This window comes from Strongylocentrotus purpuratus, unplaced genomic scaffold (assembly GCF_000002235.5).
Source record: "Strongylocentrotus purpuratus isolate Spur 01 unplaced genomic scaffold, Spur_5.0 spur5_contig_841, whole genome shotgun sequence".
Classification (NCBI taxonomy): Eukaryota; Metazoa; Echinodermata; class Echinoidea; order Camarodonta; family Strongylocentrotidae; genus Strongylocentrotus; species Strongylocentrotus purpuratus.
Window position 1 is genome coordinate 502,764 of NW_022145548.1, and position 21,378 is coordinate 524,141.

General features: G+C 39.7%; 2 protein-coding genes across 2 annotated transcripts in view; one reads left to right on the forward strand and one right to left on the reverse strand.

Annotated features, from left to right (window-relative positions):
* LOC100891415 (general transcription factor 3C polypeptide 5) overlaps positions 1–20,332 on the forward strand; it is a 33,648-nt gene extending 13,316 nt beyond the window's left edge. The window contains exons 2-7 of the mRNA XM_030989064.1: positions 5,944–6,196; positions 7,122–7,513; positions 16,648–16,855; positions 17,678–17,823; positions 19,066–19,306; positions 19,852–20,332. Of these exons, the coding sequence (XP_030844924.1) occupies positions 5,944–6,196; positions 7,122–7,513; positions 16,648–16,855; positions 17,678–17,823; positions 19,066–19,306; positions 19,852–20,183 (1,572 nt within the window). The 3' untranslated portion in view covers positions 20,184–20,332. The remainder of the gene's footprint in view (positions 1–5,943; positions 6,197–7,121; positions 7,514–16,647; positions 16,856–17,677; positions 17,824–19,065; positions 19,307–19,851) is intronic.
* Positions 9,582–13,051, reverse strand: LOC115918744 (aquaporin-12A-like). The gene is made up of 2 exons (XM_030989074.1): positions 11,870–13,051; positions 9,582–10,937 (listed from the first exon to the last, which is right to left on the reverse strand). The coding sequence occupies exons 1-2, from the start codon at positions 12,477–12,479 to the stop codon at positions 10,744–10,746; spliced, it is 804 nt and encodes a 267-aa protein (XP_030844934.1). The 5' UTR covers positions 12,480–13,051; the 3' UTR covers positions 9,582–10,743.
* Positions 20,333–21,378: the final 1,046 nt, after the last annotated feature.

Below are 21,378 nucleotides of genomic sequence, written 5' to 3' on the forward strand. Positions count from 1 at the left end.
TCAAAGCTTTGCATTTAATAATTGTACTGGCTTATAATTAATTGCAATTAAGGTACATGTACATGTATCACAAATAGTTAAAACTGTTATAGAAATCGTTCCAATCTACTTTATCCCAGCTCCAAATTACAGTTAATTCGTTGATCACTTGTAAAACATGTACATATATATGCATGTCTAATAAAAATAAAATCGTCTCTGGGAGTTAATGCAATCAAATATTTTGATTTCACCCACCTATTGTCTCATTCACAAACTTTATTTCAAAGCCATCTGGGTCTTTTTCAGCCCTGCACCATTTCTCTACCTGTTGATGCGGTGCAACACGGTGGCGTCTGGTTGTCATCTAATGATAAAAAGAAGACAAGAGAAGGTGATGCATGTAAATCATAAGTTGGGTCTGGTCTAAGGACCATTCGCAATTTTCAAGACTATCTTTCCTTGATATTCTTTCTTGCATGTAGGCCTAAGTCAAGTCTATATATCTAGCCCGAGACAGTTATACTGTGGAAGCAGGATTGCTCTGCTAATTCTAACCAGCCAGCTTGCATGCATGGACTTATGACAGACCTTGCAAAGAGTTCAGATGCTCTTTTGATGACCAGAATGAGATCCAAATCCTAACTGGGATTACCTTTAATTTAGTTTGTTACTGTCAACAAAAGGAACATAAAATACATGTACAAGAAGCATTTTACAAGCTTTAATTTGTAAATTAATATTTTGTAATGATTTTGTACATATAAATCTAGGAAATGTTCTTAAATCACATTGTAGTGTCCTCTATTCTTCTTCACAAACTAGTCAATAAAAATGTGTACATGATGTGAATGCAGAAACTTAATGAGGTATGTAATATTGCAATTACTGTCCAAATGAGGATAACTTCATTAACTTAATAGCTCACCTCAACATATTTTCTTTTGGAGAGAAGAAAATGGATAGCTAGTATAGCAGGGATAGAAACATTACGTTCAGAACATGCATACACAGACAAAGAAGATGAAGACAAACATTTAAAGAAAAAGATACGATACGACCATGATAATGTAAAGAAAACAAAGAATGATCAAGAGATGGAGAAAAAAGAAGACAAAGCACTGACAAGACAATCCATGTAGTGGATCATCATTTGCAGAAGAAGAAGCATGCAGGGGCAGAGAAGATGGAGGATGACAGGGATGAAAAGATGGAGGATGACAGGGATGAAAAGATGGAGTAGGGCAAAGACCAATGCTGGGGAGAGTAGAAGAAGGCAGATCAGAGATAGAAAGTTCAAGAAGTGAGGGCAGTGACTGAGTAGACTGATGAAGAGATGGATCGGAAGGTTTTGAACTGCTTGATGTAACAGACGGAATAGAAGACAACGAAGAAGAACGAGAAGGAGGAGGAGGAGGGGGAGGAAGATCATCCATAGTCATTGTTTTAGCTGTGGAAAATAAAGAGGGTGAAAATTTGAAGAAAAAAAACAATAAAAACCTAAATTTGACTGTTATGATTTAGGGTTGATTCTAAAGTTAAATAAATGCTTAAGACTAGTATTAAGTTAAGCCAAACAAACTCTAAACAACAGAAACTAGACTAGGTTTATAGATCTATCTCAACCTTTTCTAGTGATTGTTAGGTGGGCATCAAATATCGTGCAGTCTTTCGCTTCAATAAGGATCTAGATTCTACTAGTCTATAAGTAATGTTCCTTCTAAGCTCTTACATCTGTAAAAGTTCATTTTTCATCATTGTCAGATTGAAGATAAACACACTGCAGATATCAGAGTGGTGTGCAACGTAGTCAATAATGCTAATGGCGAAAACAGACTTCAATTCAAATGCAGAAATTAATAATAATAATAATAATAATAGTTTGTCCTTATATAGCGCATTTCAGGACCACAGGCTCTCTCAATGTGCTTTACAGATATATATTAATACCCGGGTCACACTTTGTATGCATATTCTCCGCTCCCTGGGGAGCATTCCAGCCAGTCGCCATTTTACAAGCGCCACTTGCTAATCAAACCACATTAACTTTTGCATCCTACTGGGTACTCATTTAACACCTGGGTGGAGAGTGGCAAATGTAGATCAATGTCTTGCCAAAGGACATTAGTGCCGCGGCAGGACTTGAACCGCGGACCTTGTGATCCACAGCCCGGTGACATATTCACTCGACCAAGACACCTCAAATTAAGGTAGAGGTCTAGCTGGTAAAGATGAAAAATAAAGAGCCTATATCTGAGGTGAGGGGGATTTATTATTACAGGTTTAGATCGATCTAGATCATGTTTATTTTTTTATCTCACTGGATCATTATCAGTTCAATTCATAGTCGGATAGAAATGTGTCTAGTCTAACTTTAACTAACGTACTGGTACGTGCGATGACATTATTGCCTAAGAAAAGTTAGATTCAATCCAATTTAGATATGATTATGAACACCTTTTTTACTTATTTTTCAGTCAGTTTCTCCAATTTATACATTTACAGTGCATATAAAAAAAAGCCGATTATACTCCCATTCAAATCAATTCCAGACTAAGTAGATCTCGACTCAATCTACTTTAGATATGAACACCCTTTTTTACTTATTTTTCAGTCAGTTTCTCCAATTTATACAGTTACAGTGCATATAAACATAAGCCGATTATACTCCCATTCAAATCAATTCCTGACTAAATAGATCTAGATCTAGATCTCGACTCAATCTACTTTAGATATGAACACCCTTTTTTACTCATTTTTCAGTCAGTTTCTCTAATACAGTAACAGTGCATTTAAAAAAAAAAGGCTGATTATACTCCCATTCAAATCAATTGCTCTTTTGCATGCAAACAAAAGATAGAAGAAAACCGTGGACGTCCACCTTTCCCGGGCGTCCATGGTTAGAAGGTATGTATTCCTGCAAATGTCCACGTTCGCAAAGAGGCCTACTTAAAATCATATTGCTGATTTTATTTCCCCTCTTCTTTTAATTTGGCGCAAGCCATTTTTGGCACTATGGACAAAAAAGGTCAATGTTAACTCAAGCGAGAAGAAATATTTGTTATTTTAGTGGCATTTTATAGAAAAAAAAACTAGGCTTTACTCTATGGCTAGGTCTCGAGCACGTTTAAAAATGCCCTTCCTAGACTATTTTGAAAAGTAATTTTGACAGATTTGTCAAAAGTGTTTTAAAAATACGTACTGTATTGTCCCAGATTAAGACCTAGCTCTATACTTTTCTTCCATCAAATATATAATTTTACTTACTTTAATTAAAGATATTTGTTGACCATCCGTTTCGGCATCGCCATCAATCAGCATGCAGCTAGCGACTCGAAATGTTACTTGTAGAAGACGGGCACCGCGCCGTTAAGCCGCGGGGCGCGTCCCGTGCAGCTCAGGCCAGAGTACCCGGAAGTCCGACGTCCCCGTCAAGACCTCGCTAACGCGCGTTATCTGAAATCACAAGGTAAAACAGGGACTCCCCTAAACTGATCCAAAGCTGGCAGCAGACGGAAATGAAATCCGCCGATCGAGTAATTTTGTCCCACCGATCATTAATCCTAGTCGGTCGTAATGATATGCACACCGGTGTATCAGATTTGTTAACGGTTATCGTGGACCTAGCTCCAATCGAGTCTCCTATTTGATATGGTACTTGTTTAGCCGTAAAAAGTCATATTAAAGATAAAAGAGAACCGTGGACGTCCACCTTCGCCGGGCGTCCATGGTTAGAAGGTGTGTATTCCTACAAAGGTCCACGTTCGCGGCCATTTACAAACGCACACACACACACACACAGTAAACTCTACGTAGTGCGAACATGGACCTACATGCTATGAACTATTACGTACGTGCTAAGACCACTGACCTCTACATGGAACGAATCACGAACGAAGCCAACTGGGAGATCGCCGTTCTGATTGGTCAATAAATCCAAAGTAGGCGTATTGGCATGCTAATATGTATCTATGAATAATTCATGCGGAGCAGTGAAACCCACTTCTCAAAAGGCCTCGTGACGTTCCGTCACTCGGTCGCGCGTTCACTCCGGGTATCTAGACTCATCTCAGCCGCTTAGAGTCACGAGGCCTTGTCAAAAGGCTAGTAATAACCCGGCACGATGCTAACTCCGGGAAGCGCATATTTTTTTTACACAACTGTTTAGCCACTTCAGTCAAATATACTGTGCAAACGACTAGAGACAGAGTCTAGATTTGTTGGATTGCTGGAGCTGTACATGACTGTGTATACTCGTTATTCGTTTCGGGTTAAATCTATCCTCTCTTCACTTTCATTATGTATTTCTGTCTTCACCTTCAATCTATCCTTTTCTCCTTCGTCATCTATTTCTTTGGTTTAATCTGATAGATTCCCTTTCTCCTTCTTTATGTATTTCCCTGTTTTTCCTTAGTCTAGATCTATGATCATCTTAGCTCTTCAATTATGTATTTCTATGTTTTTCCTTTGACTTGTCCTCTTCTCTTTCCCTATGCATTTCCTTGTTTTTCCCTTCTCCATATCTTCTCCACTATCCGTGTTTTCCCCTTTCTATCATCTTCCTTTCCCTGGGTGTATGTGCTTGCACATAAATAGTGCGCTGACGACTTAGACTCTTTTACCAGAGCACTTCTTGGAATTTTTTCGCGAAAATGGCTAAACAGTTGTGTAAAAAAAATATGCGCCTCCGGGAAGCTCCAACACCGGCGCCGCAGGCGTCGGAGCTTCGGTAAAACTGTCGTGGGGGCTTCTAAAACAGCCGATGGGGTAATATTATTGTTAAATCTGCAAAGGTAGTACTTACAATTTTTACATCATAGGGTGCACGAATCCTCAGGGCATAACAATGATCACTTGAATTCATAATTTGAAGAAGTCTTCGATGGGGAAAAAAAGGGTTATTCAGAGCCCTACACAAACGATTCTTCCATGTCGCAGCGTCGATTCAAAATGGCGAAGAGACAGTACGCATGCGCGGCAGAGCCGCAGAAAGTATGAATATTCATGCTATCGAGCGCCGATCGCTCAAAATCGCTGAATATGCACAAGGTTTTGAGAAGGGCATATTCAGCAATTTCGAGCGATCGGCGCTCGATAGCATGAATATTCATACTTTCTTGCGTACTGTCTCTTCGCCATTTTGAATCGACGCCGCGACATGGAAGAATCGTTTGTGTAGGGCTCTGAATAACCCTTTTTTTCCCATCGAAGACTTCTTCAAATTATGAATTCAAGTGATCATTGTTAATGTTATGCCCTGAGTATGGTGTAAAAATTGTAAGTACTACCTTTGCAGATTTAACAATAATGTTACCCCATCGGCTGTTTTAGAAGCCCCCACGACAGTTTTACCGAAGCTCCGACGCCTGCGGCGCCGGTGTTGGAGCTTCCCGGAGTTAGCATGATGCATGATTGAATTTTGGCGCTAGTTCAGAAGTCTATCCAAACTTTGACCCGTAACTCCGGCGTGGAGATGAAGTGAAATATTCATCAAATGTCCAAATAAAGGTCATGATTTAAAAGTATAGGCCTAGCCCTAGGCCTACATACATGTAGACACTATGTTTGTTTGTTACCTGTTTCGTGTCAATTTTCTTATCTTTTTCACAGTAGACCTCTAGGAATAGATACTAGATTCTATGTATTTTCTAAAAACAAAGACTTATAATATGCACTTTCTCAAAGGATTCACGGCAAACTGCAGCACAATACAATTGCATACCGTACTGACGGTGGGATGCAGGCGCGCATGTGTTCAGTTAGTGACCGTAAACTAAGATTACAGTCGCTAACTTAACACGCGCGCACGCGCACCCGACCGCCGGGTCTACATGGATTGCTAAATAAGTAAATAAATGAATACCGGTACATGTAAATAAATAAATATTACTGCTGGGAAATGAAAATAGAAAAAAAAATCCTGCTGTTTATGCTTTAATTAATTGCTCTGTCTTTTCCTTTCAGGCTTTTAATGATGACCATGCACCCCTCTCACTCAACTTCCAGCCTGGTAACCCTTACTGTAAGCCAGCTCGAGGCGTGGCCTGCAGGTCTACGTCCCTACTCATGAAGGTCAAACGTCGATACAGAAGGAGGATAGACAGTGAAGTTGGAGGTCTGAAGACTGGTTCCCACGGAGAGATGGATGGGAATTCAGCAAACGGGCAATATTCTGCAGAGGTTCTTGGTGTGATTGGACAAAAATATGAATTTCCATGTAAGTGGATATATATATATTTTGATCTCTCATTGTGTTACAAGATTGTGGCCAAAATGTTATTTGTATATCTTGGCTTTCCTATTTAAATAGAAAACCAGAAAATTTCAGCTATTAAAAGTAATACAATACAAAGTTTTGGTATGGGGTCATGAATTTGGTTAAAATGAACATATTGGAAGCAATATGCCATCCTGCAATATTCAGTGATCTTTGTCGCGGTTGAAATCAAGTCTAAAGTTATGAAATTGTAAATAATAAACTCTTTATGTTGTGTACAGCTATAGTTTTAACCACGACCCGAAAAATATGCAGTCCATATTTGTTTTATATAATCCTGCATCGATTCTCAAAACAAAATATTTGAACAAAATTTGCTTGAGTTTTTTCAAATGCGGTATAGTACCTTCAATTTTGGCTTGTTATTGTCCTGCAGAAAGATGGATAATGCATGTACATGTATGACGAAAAAGTTATAGACTTGACTCGATGTTAAACTAGGGGAATACCCAGAATACCAAGCCTGAGATCACTCCTGCTGGGCTGGTGTCTGTCGTGTCCATTAAACCAATGTCAAATTGTTTCCTATCATTATAAATTAGGCCTTTATAGCATGTACTGTACATCAGACCTACATGTTACTGTATACCAAAACAGGGAAAAAAATATTTATTTTTGGGGGCTACTTTTCAACCTTACCTGCATGAAAATAACATTCTAAAATTTGTTTTGCATTAAACTCTATGCAAATTTAAGGGGGCTCTTTACTGATTTTTGGGGGCTCTTTGGGGCATTTCGGGGGCTATTTTGCCCTGAGCCCCCGTTTTTTTTTCTTCACTGAACCAAAATAAGACCAGATTTATACCAGCCCTTGAGATAACGTTCTTGTCATATTTCCCCATATGTTCTTATATCTTGAATACAGACCTGTGTGACTTTCAATACCTGCCGTGCGAACACAAATCCAGCGGGGGAGAAGCGGAGAGCCTGATTGGGAAGATCCTCCCTTCGGCCGGTGAGGATATTAGTTATGTGGACAAAGACACTCCATCTTTCATGCTACCTGAGATGTTCTCCAAGTTCGACAAACCCATCCCTTACAATTACAAGGCAGGCCACCAGCTCCCGAACTCCAAGCAGCAGCACGAGATGGACTTTCGTGCCAAGCTCATTCAGCACGGGAGGCACAAGCGGACCAACTATGCCCATGTCGTGTCGACCATGGGTGATTTTGAGATTCCAAAGAAACCCCATCCGATTGCTGTAGAACAGCTTGAAGCTCAGAAACCAGGAGCCACTACGGATGAGATTACAAAGGTGAGAAGATTTCTTTCCTGTAGATCATTTCCAAGCCTGGAATTAACTTTTTTTCCTAGGGGGCTCCTCAAAAAAAAAAAAAGGGCTCCTGAGAGGCTTCTCACAGGAGCTCTTTTTAGTAATGATAGAGGCTCTTTTTTCATTACAAATTTCCATTGAATTGGTATTCATGATACTCCTAAATTCTTTGCTATTTGATCATTTGTGTGCAAGGTGCGATTTTGATCTATTTGGGATAGACTTGCCAATTCCATCTGACTTCCGATATTTGTGAAATTTACGATTTATTTATATATTTGCTCATCAGTATTTTTAGTTCCATTGAAATACTGTTTAAATGTGCTAGTCGATGTTCTTAATCATAATAATGACAATCTAAACCTGTTGATCTTGTTAAGATTAAGAAGTTATTAAAATTGATCGGATTCACATTTTGAGATTAACATTGTTGTATGTTTGAGCTTATTTAACTTGTGTAATTGGTTGTCATCTGTTTTCGGAAAATTGCCCCTGGTTCTGGCTAAATCCCGTGAACCAAGGGCAACTTTTGAAAATAAATTGCCCCTGGTTCCTAGCCGCTTATTTCAAGGGTTGCGTGCAAAACTGTGGCGGTTCATTATGTAGCGTAAAGTGTAATATGCTTCACATGTCTTATCTGTATCCGGACACCTACCCCCTTGGACATCCACACCCCGGATTACCACCCCTAGTCATCTACCCCCTAGGACAACTACATGTACCCCCTAGGGCAACCGCCCTCTAGGACGATTACCCCCCAGGACAACTACACCCGGACAACTACCCCCCAGACAACTACCCCCCAGGTCAACTACCCCCCGGACAACTACTCCCTAGGACAACTACCCCCAGGACAACTTACCCCCAAATAACTACCCCCCAAACAACCACCCCCTAGGATAGTTGTCCGGGGGGTAGTCGTCCTAGATGATGGTTGTCGTATAGGGGGTAGTTGTCCGGGGGGATAGTTGTCTGGTAGGTAGTTGTCTGGGGGGTGGTTGTCCCAGGGGTAGTTGTCCCGGGGGTAGTCGTCCTAGGGGATAGTTGTCGGTAGTTGACTGGGGGTGGTTATCCAGGGGGTAGTTGTCCTAGGGGATAGTTGTCCTAGGGGATAGTTGTTTGGGAGGTAGTTGCCGGGGGGTAGTTGTCCCGGGGGTAGTCGTCTTAGTTGTCGGTAGTTGACTGGGGGTGGTTATCCAGGGGGTAGTTGTCTGGGGGTAGTTGTCCCAGGGGTAGTTGTCCCTGGGGTAGTCGTCCTAGGGGGTAGTTGTCTTAGTTGTCGGTAGTTGACTGGGGGTGGTTATCCAGGGGTTTGTTATCCAGGGGTAGGTGTCCTAGAGAGCTCAGTAAATATGGGCAGGATCTGTCTTGTGTGCAGTTGCCATGTATTTACATGTTAACGAATAAGACAGCAATGTATCGTGTCATATCTGAACGAGCCTCAAGTACATGTAACTGTTCAATTGATGCGTGTATGATTAGTACATGTACCTAGTTCTAATACCTAGTAATATTTAAAGAAACAGAACCTTGTCCAAAATATGTCTTTGCCAGTACAAGAAATCAAACCGACATTTCTGTAGTTATACAGTACGGTAGGCTTGCGGTTGCACCATGTAAGAGAGAGGGAGGATTGGGAAGTCCTGAAAAGGACTTTTGATAATCTTTCTTTCTTGAGTGTGTGTAGTCCTGAAAAGGACTATTGGTGTAGTCTTGAGAAATTCCAGCAACTGTCCACCAAAAAGATATATTCCAATCTCAATTGAGAAAGACTGTTGGTTACCGTATCTTTCTTAGCTTGTACATGTATGTCTAAGGAGAACTATAGCGCCGGCTGGAGAGGATAGGTGGGGGGAGTGTAGTGTTGTGTCTTAAAGTCTCAGATAAACTTGCATGCAAGGGCTACATGTACATAAACAGTGTATGTATCTTTTATTGTCTCAAAATCAGAGGGTGATTTATATTTTTCTGGAAATGGACACTCATCACTTCCATTTTTTTTCAATATATTGTTTACCCGTAAATACACAAAGACACACACCATATCAGCTCTGTTCTGAAATATCATTTATTTTATTTATTAGAATTAGCGCCTCCAGTTCTTTTACAACCACTGCCCAAGTTGATGCTATATGTACAGTACATCATGATAGCAGATTAATTTTTGTCAATGGACATACATCAACCTGTACCTTTATCAGTAAATAAACAATAAGCTACAGTAATACTGTAATTCTTTTAATAATTAATATTGCTATTAATCCCATTTGAAATTGACCTATATAGATGATTAGTTTACAGGCATAGACTGTTATTTTCCACTTCAAATAAATATCTGTACCAAGTTTATCTTAGTATCTTTAGTAAAGCCTAGCCCATGCCAATATGAGTACAGCACATGGCGTATTTTGTGCCATCTACACTGTACAGTCTAGCAATTAAAGTTAAACTTGAGTTCTGGTAAATATAGAAAATAAATTCACACAGAATTCCAACGAAACTTACACTGAATTTTCAAGATTACATATATAAATGACATAATGCCAAATGATTTTGGTAGAAAATGTATAGTGGCTGAGTAATGAGCATAGAAAGATATTGAAGGAAATCCGGATAGACCCGACACCATGTGCTTAACACAGATCTCTATGTACGAATGGGAGTAGTGTTTTTTATCTATCTTTAAGATGATGCCCAGTATTTAAAGTCATTGTGTGTTTGTTTTTATTTCACTGGTTCAAACAACCAATCTACTGCAAATCTGCAATCCAGAATCATAGCAATTTTCTCTCAAAATGCTATTCCCAAACTAGAGCTCAAGATTAGCTTTAAACCCTGTGTCATGTTCAATTTCGCGCTTACGATTCATTCAGACCCGTTTCATTTAACTATTAAAATGAAATGATGAATTTACAGAAGAGTTTGCTTCTAATGTATTCAAGACCTTTTAAACCAAGTCCTTGTTCAATCCTTTCATGATGATGATACGATTCACCGACCCCCCCCCCAAAAAAAAAAAACCTTTAGATACCACCTCGTTTCTCTATGGTGCATGCATGGTACTGCCCCTTCAATGGGGCTTATATTGGCCCTAGCTAAAGGGGTATACATGTAGCTCAGAGATGCAGTCCAAACAGTAATGATGAAATCCCCTATCCTTGTAGTGGTGCCTGAATTAAGTCCATGGCACCCTGAATAATGACGGTACCCCCTTAGTCCTCTTTGGTAGGGGGTACCGCTGGTGTTGGCCTGTTGAAGGCGCCTGCTATGGCCCTGGCGAGAGGGACGGTCGCCAGCGGTGCAGCCCAGTAGACCAAGAGGTGCTCCAAGAGGCTTTGGTTACCACAGTTCAAGGTGATTCCTGCGGCCAGGGCGGGGTTAAACATCATCCCAGTCCACTCCAAACCTTGACAATCAAGAGGGAAAGTATCAATATAGAAAGATTGCAGGCAAATTACTCTTCTTATGATATTAAAGCCCCACTGTACTACATGAAGCTACCTGCTTCCTCTATACATAAATTTGAAAACAATGTCTAAGGCAAAATTTAAAAAAATAGCGTCCTGCTTTTGTGAAAAAATAGGAAGGAGGCCCTTTTTTCCTTTTTTACAAAATGGCCGCTCGGTACAATTTCCCTGACAGTCAGGCTATTTTTCAAGATGACTGCCAAGATTTTTTTAAAAAAATTTTAAATCAGAAATAGATCCATTATAGCAGTGTTTCCCATGTTTTTTTTTGTTTAAAAAAATAATCAAAATTTTTTTAAAAATTATTTTTAAACAATTTCAACAACAAAAACAAAGTCAAAAAATATAGGAGGATATAGGGCGGGGACGGTTAACATGTAAATTTTTTGTAATGGCCTAATCAGTGACCATTGGTCCCCAATGATCCTCTTTTTCTTATGTTAATTGAGAGCTGAATTTATGAGAATGCTGCCTGTCAGTGACCACCCTGGGTGGTCTAATCCCCCCCCCCCCCTAGCCAACTAGTGCAGCTGGCCTTTAAAGAGTCAATTCTCAAAAAACTTCTGACTTGGGAAAGTAAAACTATTGAAAGATTGCAAGCAAATTATTCTTCTTATGATACATGAATTTAAAGCTACGGTCACAAAGGTTCGTACAAACGATGCGTTCGTACAAATCTCTGTTTTTCCATTGTCTGAAAATCGTTTGTACTGCGTTTGTAGCAGTTTGTACTGGCATTTGTGACCGAGGCTAAACAGTCAATTCTCAAAACGCCTCTGACTTGATTACAACTTCTTTATCAAATATCATTTTTGTGATTTGCGAACTGTACACAAAAGATGTATCATTGTTTCTTTTGAAACTCATTTACCTGTGACGATGATCAAAACCTGGATTGCGGCATCAGCAAACATTCCACTGTACTTTCCTTTGGGCTGAAAGTTGAGGGTCATGAAATAGGTCAGGGTGGCCAAAGCTTCTGCAAAGCCACCTTCCAGGATAGAGACATTCAATGCAGAAGCACAGTAGACCTGTAGCAGGTGCGAGACCTTCCTCTGATGACGGTTGGTCGGCACCACCTTCCACATGAAGCGCACGTAGGGATACGCTAGTTGCCCTCCGACCACCTGAAGGCATATCTTGGACAGCGCCACCCCAGGGCTAAAGTCACCTTTGAGCATGGACTGCCAGATCATACAGGTGTTGGCTGTGGAGTCGCCGTCGAACGTAAGGCTCTCAGACACGAAGAGAATCCAGAGATAGAGAGCGTACCAGTAGAGGCCGTACTCCTCCAGGATGATGTCGCCCTCTATGACGCCTGCGACGAGTTGGAACGTGGAGATGAGTTCCGCAGCATAGCTGTACCAGACCGGATCGTTGCGCAGGATTCTCTTGGTCAGAGACCGAATCAGATTGCAGCCGACCGTCGTGAAGAAGACGAGGAGGAATGTCGCCAAGACTGCTGGGTACTCCTGCGTCATGTTAGTTGCCTATTATTTCACAAACTGAAGACAGACAGACTTTAGCTGTCAAACCACCTCAAATAGTAATGCCAGATGATGTGATGCATTTGATGTTATATAACACTAGTGGTCTTTTCAGTCCTTGTTATTCAACACAGCCTGAGACAGCTTTGTCCGGTGCCCTGCACATTCTCAAAAGAGCAATGTAATATTCCAACTGTCTTCTAGACCACCAGTTACTATATTAAAAGTAGTTTCGTATGACTGAAGGCCTCCTGAGTGCTGCAAACCAATGAAAGTTCTCCTTTTCTTTTGTGTTTTGCTGATGCTACATTAATGTACAATGCAACAAAGGCTGCCCTTTATTCTCCAGTGAGCAGGATCTATTCTTCACATCTAGGTCTTAGTTTGACTAGACATTTCTGGTATTCCAGGAATGCCCCTGGCTCTTACAGACCGCTGGGACGGACGGACGGACGGACGATTGACATCACTTCCATAACTATGACAAACCAGTGGTTCACATCCAGAACATGCTCAATAGATGCATGTACTGCGTGGTGTATAGTATTCATGGCATCTAAGTTATTCAAGGTTGCAGCTAGAACTTTATGCAAATATGCACATGCTACAGTGTAATTAAATGTGTTTACATTTATCGAGAGCATTATAATCTGTTGACCTTTGAATCATAAGTAAAGTATTAACTTTAGATCGGCCAAATACTCTACATTTAAACCCCCTAAATTAGAAGGAAAGCCAATTCTATACATTGACATTATAGGGGAGATTATTTACATGCAGATGATCAGAATAATTTTGCTGAAATACAACATTATTTTTAAATGAGTTTGACATTAACTTGTTAAGACTATTTTATTACTTTGATAACATTCTGAGAGATCATCGAAAAAGGAAGTTAGGCAGCAATATCCTGTCTCAAAGTGTAAAGCCCCAGTCCCATATAAAGCCGGACCAGCACGGACGAGCACGGACCACTCCGGACCATCCCGGACCATGGTCTGGGGTGATCCGGGATTCGGTCCGTGTTGACACCGTGTTGGCACCGGGGTGGTCCTGGGTGGTCCTGGATGGTCCTGGATGGTCCTGGATGGTCCTGGGCGGTCCGGGAGTCGACCCCGGATGTTTTTGACGGTCAAAAACTGCCGGGGTGGTCCGGGACGGTCCGGGACAATAGTTTGATCCGGGGTAATCCGTGTAGCCACCGTGCTGGGTCCGGGGTCATCCGTAGTGGCGCCGGGGCGGTCCGTGTTGATCCGTGGCAGTCCGGGAGTGAGTTATTGACCGCCCAGGACCATCCAGGACCATCCAGGACCATCCAGGACCACCCCGGTGCCAACACGGTGTCAACACGGACCGAATCCCGGATCACCCCGGATGGGGTCCGGGATGGTCCGGGACGGTCCGGGACGTATATGGGACTGTAGCTTAATACGTGTTTCCTAAGACATATTGAGTTTTCTTGGTGAGATTTATGGATCATTCAATACGTGTCTCATTAGAGATTATAGGAATGGCAAATGATTTCCTGCCATCATCCCTGGGGGGTGTTTCACAAAGATCCTAAGTTGAACTTTTAATCTCTAAGTTTGACTTAACAATTATGGAAAGCCAAGGCATAAAATGTTGATTCAAATCATTCATATTTTCTATTATCAAGAAGATTTCATGTTCTTGATGTTTTAATAACAGTCTAAAATACTTGAATTTTCGCATTCTAATATATTTTATTTAAGGCTGCAAACGGCTCTCCATAATTTTATAGTCCAACTTAGAGTTAAGTTGAACTTATTCAAGGATATTTGTGAAACACCCCCCAGATTTGTTGAAGGCTGATCAAGTTTTAAATCATTAGCCTGTTCAAACTGGAAGAAGTTTAAAATACATGTACATGTACATGTAAAATCGTTTGAAGAAACGTCATATAATAAAGGATCGTCAGATAGCAAAAGGTGCGTACAGAACGCATAACAACATAATTGAAACGTTGATTAGATTTGAAAAGGTCAGGTGACATAACAGCCTACCAATCATCAAAGTGCACTCACGATAAACCCGCCCAGTTTTTCAGTTTCATCCAATAACATTAAGACTAAATCAGGACCCTGCTCCTTTATTTGAAAAGATGCTTCAACATTTGTTTTTGCCATGTACATTATTTGGCTATGCACTTCTTTATTCAACGTTCAGACTACTTTATACAGTAAAATTGTAATGACATAACTTATAGCTATACAATTCTTGTATAGTGTTCCACTGACCTCTGGTTGTCTGGACTGGGGATTACTCTTTCTTTGAAGAATGGAAGGAAATACTGAACACAACAAGGAGTTAAAGGAAATTTGTGAAAAGAATACTATAATAATAATAATAATAACATTAAAGGGACTTTGTAACATTGTTCAGATAAGAGATAGTGGTGCTAAGGTAGTGACTTCAATGCTAGATGTACAATTAAAGATAATCTGAAAATTTGAGTGAAAACGGATCATTATTCATGGTACAAATTGGGAAAAACTGATCTGATCGATTCCTTAATTCTCCCAACTATATTATTCTACTTCTATTCTGCTACTTGTCAAAGCCTGTTCAGCATCAAGACAAGGACAATTTAATTACATTTTAGGTGAATGTAAATCGTCACAAAGCAATAAAATGGCTCTACATTCCATTCCAGACAGTTGAGTGTTGACAGATTTTTATAGCCTGTTTTATGTATTTTTCTCATGGAAAAACGGTTGGGAAAATTCAAAAATGGTTGGGAGAATTTACTGTTAATCCCTGTTAGAGGGTGCCTCACATCGACGCCTTCAAAGAAAACCATAGATATCTTTGTGGTTTGAGAATTTGTTCAGGATTTTTTGCATGTCAGAGGGTTAGTATAGTAGAAGGAATAAAGTAAGTAACATTTTATACAAAAATTAAGCAATTTTTTTCATCAACCTTCAACAATGTTACTGAGTCACTTTAAAGGGATTGGGTATCTTTGTATCAGATTCTGAAACAAAAATCCTGGATTTAGCTCATGCTGCAATGATAATTAATAAACCTTTAGGTCACTCAGGAACCCCATGACTTTTACTAGCCGATCGCTTGTCTGATTATGAAGATATTTATGATTGGAAATCGAAATTTTAAAACACTACAGTCTATTGGGGAAAATGAGTACCTGGTTATTAAACCAGTTACCCAAAGATTTTTACTCTTTTGAAGCGCAATTTTTAGGGCTTCAATATGACACCATATCAGAGACACTGTAGGGCCATATGCATCTCAGATTTAACATTGTTAAACGATGCCTTTAAAAGTGGGTTCTTGTATAATTTTTATAGCATGTATGTCATACTTATAGTAAGAAACAATAATGTAGACCAAAGGTAAATTCATTTTCTTGTTCTTTTAGTAGGTGGTGTGAAAATAGTGCCATTTTAATGACCTAATTTACCTTTGAAATTGTAATCATTTTTTTATTTTTTATTTGTTTTACTTGTATGTTTATTTTTGAGTTGCAGTTCTATAGATTATTTTCTTACTCATTATTTTCCTACTCAATATTTTCCTTTTTTTCATTTTGAGGGTAGAGAATGAGTCTCTTCAAATCATGTATTTGACTCAAGACTATTGCTAGCTACATACACTGTACATGTACCCCTACCAAGTTTTGCAATTGTTTAAGTATGTGATAAATTGATTGGGCCTGATTCATGTTTGTTGAGAATGTGACATACATGTATTAAAGATTACACTACATTTAAAGTATTCAACAAAGGCCCTCATTCAACCAGTACATATTTCAATTTTGAGTTCCAAAAAAAAAAAAAAAATTTACAAGGGGTATGAATAGTGTAGTTGTTAACTGTATATATATATTTAATTTAACGGCAAAAGCAAGCGATGTGTAAAGACTAAAGACCAAGATCAAGAGTGAGAAATAAAGAGAGAGGGAGAGAGAGAGAGAGAGAAAGATCAAGAGAGAGAGAGAGAGAGAGAAAGTTCAAGAGAGAGAGAGAGTACAAGTGAAGGCAATACAACTACTCTCCTGAATGCATTTCAATGCAACACTTATACAGGTACATTTACAGGTGTATATCTACAATTTTCAATGAGCACATCGTAAAGGAAAAGCACGTCCCATTACCTTTTCATTGATCTCTCTTCTCTTTAGCTCTTTGAACAGCGCCCCCTATGGTCACGGAATGCATTGCGATGTAACACGGAGATCTCAACCATCCTGATTAAGGGTATCCTTTGTGTGGTGGCGTACTACTTCCAACAGGGTCCCTGGAGAGGGCTGTGGTGCCGCATGGGGTACGACCCCAGAGAACATCCAGAGTCAAAGAAATACCAGCTTCTTGATTTCAGGATAAGGAAAGGTAAAGTGCACCCAAAGACACTATAGGATGTTAAATGCTTTTTTTAATCTTTCATTTTATCTTGAAGATAAACTTGAGTTCCAGTTATGCAATTGCATTGTGAAAGAAACTGCTTGGAAGCAATTATTATTAATAATAATGATAATAATAATAACAACAACAACAATAATGATAGTGATAATGATAATAATAATATTAATAACGATAATAATGATAATTGTCAAAAGTGAATTCTTCACTTGTATTGGAGGATGGATCGTGTTTTGAAGGAATAACAATGTACTTTGCAACATTTTACTTTTGACTTGGCCCCATTTATATACATGTACAGGTGCACTGTACAGTTCATGATTACATAATCATTACTAATTGGGCATATTGTAAATGGAAATAGACCGGCTCATCAATGATACTATTGTCATCTATGATAATTTAGTAACACAAGAGATGATATCAAGGCTCAAACTTGAATTGCAGAACTTTTTTTTTGATGGATTTCAGGCCTGATAATTACCTGATTAAAATCGTTTTGCTGTTTTTTTTGTTTTTTTGTAACTGATTATTTTTTCTGCTATTTCTTTTTCTTTCTGATTTTACACCTATTCACCTGATTTTCTCTGATTTTCCCAATTTTCCCCCAATTTTTCCCAAACTAACCCCCTTAAAAGAGGGGTAATGTTGTTAGATGCAATTGTTTTCTCCCTGAATCCTTTTTTTTTTTTTTTTTTTTTTTTTTGTTACTCAAGGGGAGGGAGGTTTTTTTTAGTACTCACTATCACCCCTGGATCATTCATGTTTCTCTACTGTGTTGAACTACTGCAGAGCTGACTGACAAGAGATTGAAGTTGCTGCTGAAGAAGAAGCGAATGATTCTCTACCCTCACCAATCCCTGAAGCACAAGAAGGGTGTTCCTACACCCCTACTAGGCAGCAATCCTGGTCAGCAGGTGGATCATAAGGAAACTATTGTAAGTTACAAGATTGTTCATTTCCCTTCCTATCATGTGCTTTTCACACTGGTAAAATTTTGCTTTAATAGCCCCGGACTATAGATGGAGCTAAAGGGGGGGGGGGGGGGGGGTGTCTTAGCCCCACCTATAGTCCTGGGCTAAGCTTCATCCACTTTCTGTTCAGACGCGAATTTGCCAAAGTGGGCTAGCCCCACCTAAAGTACAGGGTTAGTTGGCCCAGGGCTAACTATGTAATTCTGGTGCTAAGCAAATGAATGAGAACAGAAACGAAAAAAAGTCCGGTACTACGCAATGGAGCTTATCAGAGCTGGCCAGAGGCGAAGCAATAAACCCAAAGCAAAAGCCAGAGCAAATTTATAATAGAAATCTGACACTGGTAATTTTTATGAAATGGGGCCCAATTTTTCTTTCTATCATCCTAGAGCTCTGGTCAGTGGTATTTTTCTCTTTCTTTGTCTCTATATGTTTTGTTTCATCTTTGCCTGGAAATTTAATGAATGAATGAACATTTAGCCGCTGGCTGAAGGACATTAGCATGTGTGCATGCCACAAAGCAAATTGTTGGTATCTTGCTTCCGAGGTTTTGACTGCTCTAACCATTTAAACAGAACAGAGATTTTCTCTTCGTCAAATGAATTTTTAAAGAGAAAGATCCATTGTAGTAACTTAATTTGATTATTGGTATCAAATAAGCAGATACCTATGAAATTACAGGCATTTTAATGCGAAGGACTTTCTGCTTAACGCAAGTTCATACCTGCATTTAGCAGAGCTGTGCAACATGCCTACCCGTAATCTCTTTGTATAAGACGCACCCCTATTTTGGGGGCCGAGAATTAACAAACAAACCTTTATTTTACTGCGAGGTGCAGTTGAAGTCGCCGAATTTGTGCTTGAGAACTTGTCACAAATAATAGTATCAATGTTGTTTTTAAAACTAAAGATGACAGAAAATTTGTCCTCAAAGTCCAAACAGAAATCCAGACATACAGGTAGTGTTGTTCTAGTTTCTGAGTGGTGAGTCAACACACCATGTATGACTGAGCTGGGAGACATTGCCAGGCATAAATCGACACTAAAAAAATATATAAAAAATCTTGTACCTGTTCATAAGACGCACTTCCGAAAAAAGGTGCATCTTATACACAGAGATTTATGATACGCCTTTCTGCCGGCAATTCAACATGAAATGAATAAAATTTAATAAAATAGATTAATTAATATCTGTTACACCTGTAGGATTCGTACTACATCATGAGACGAGGGATCCTACCGGCATACCACCAGATGTTCTACCAGCTGTGTGATCTGGAGGACCCAGAGCTCCAGGCCATCGTCACCAACCCTCTCTGGCACAAGAAGAGGCCCAACATGAAGACGGGTTACTTTGAGGTGGAGATGTTCCGTCAGCTCCGGGACGCCCTCACTCAGATGATCAAGGATACCGTGCTGGAAGTCAATGCAAAAAAATTGCAGCAAGGTAAACCTATCCAAAATAATATTGCTAGTGATATTTGTTTGTCTCGCAATGTATGGTCAAAAAGGGATCTAAAGATCACGACTTAAACCAACTTTGTACATTTTTGTAAGAGGACACTTTTTTTTGGTCTCGAAATTTGGAAATTTGACATTTTGCTCAGTTGGGGGGGGGGGGGGGGGGGGGTAAGGTCACCTTTTTTAGGTCGGCCGTGGGCATAATTTTTTTTTTTTTTTTTTTTAATTAAAAAAAAAGATCAAAAGGGGGGGTGGGTTTTAGGTTTTTTTAGGGGGGTTTACATACATAAAATTACCAAAAGGGGGGGGGGGTACGCACCTGGTGTTATCCCATGTACTCATTCCTGTTTGTAGTGCATTTGATTTTTTGTCAAGGTAGAGTCAGTTTATTTTCATTTTGACCCTTCCAAGACCACACAGTATACACAAAGTTTTAGGTAAACCTAAATATGGTGGTGAATCATCTGTTTATTATCTGATTTTGTCTTTTTACACTATTTACTCTCAAGTATCCTTTCTTTGTCTCATCAGATAATGCTAGTCAGAGTGTTGTGACTTCAACATCTACATCCACTCCGGAAACACAGGAGGAAGGAGAGCCAGGTGAAGAAGATGAAGTAGCGATAGGTGAAGAAGAAGAAGAAGATGATGAAGAAGATGAGGAAGAGTTAGATGAAGAAGGAATAGAAGATGAAGGGGAGGAGATGGAAGAGCAGGATGTCTTGGATGTTGGACAAGGTGTGATGGAGAATGAGAAAGGGACGGAGAAAGATGACAAAGATGGTGGGGAGGAGAGTGATAGCGAGAACGAAATGGCCATGGAAATGTTGGAATTCATGGACAGTAGTATGATGCCCAGCTGATAAAGACTGGTGGTAAACCGGAAATAATAAGGAAATTATTTTCTTAGTTGTGGTTAGAGTTCATAAACATTTCTTAGAGGTGTCGTGGACGAGTGGATATGTCACCGGACTGTGGATCACAAGGTTCGCGGTTCAAGTCCCACTGCGGCACTAATGTCCTTTGGCAAGACATTGATCTACATTTGCCACTCTCCACCCAGATGTTAAAATGGGTACCCGGTAGGATGCGAGAGCTAATGTGCTTAGATTAGCAAGTGTGTGCTTGTAAAAATGACGCCTGGCTGGAATGCTGCCCAAGGAGTGGAGAATGTGCATACATTTTGTGTGGGTAAGCCTGAATCCAATGACCGGGGTAATAATATGATTGCAGGGCCCTCAGGGAGAACAGTATGAATACTGATGAGGCTACTCAAACAAGACATAATATTATTATTATTATTATTATAATGGATGAAGATGATTTAGCGATGTGGGAAGGAGAGTAACAGTGAGAAAAAATGGTAGAGGTGTCAAAGTCGAGTGGTCTAATCACTTGACTGGGAATGCAAAGGTTGTGGGTTCAATGCTCGTAACAGCTTCCATTTCCTTGAGCAAGGTATTTTATCTACATTGCTCTTCTCCAGTGGGTACCCGGTAGGATGCAAACATTAATGTGGTTGGATTAGCACGTGCGCACCCGTTAAAGAGGTGACTGACTGGAATGCTCCTCAAGGAGTGGAGAGTGTGCAGAATCCAAACAGAATCCATCCGTTGTAACTGGTGAAACGCTTTATAAGAAATCTTTGTTATTATTAACCCTTACTGTACTAGGCTATTTTGAGCACCTCCTGACTGGGGGGGGGCCTGGGAGGCCCCCCCCTATGATCTCGGCCGTCGGATGTCCGATGAACACGAAAATTTGCATGTTTGTAGATATTTACGTAACGAACAAGATGGTGTAATTATTTTTTTGCGAATATGCAAATTGTTGTCGTTATAGCCTGATTAATTATGCAAAATGCTAATTTTATGCATTTTACAGAAAACGTGTCAAACTCCACTTTTTGAATGTTGAAACTCATTATTCATATGAAACTTCTTTTCCGACACAAAATATTTATTTTGATGTAATTAATAATGATAATTTATGCAAATTTGATGCGATTTTCAAATATTTATTTTCTTATGTATTTCATTGTTTTTTTATTTCTTATTA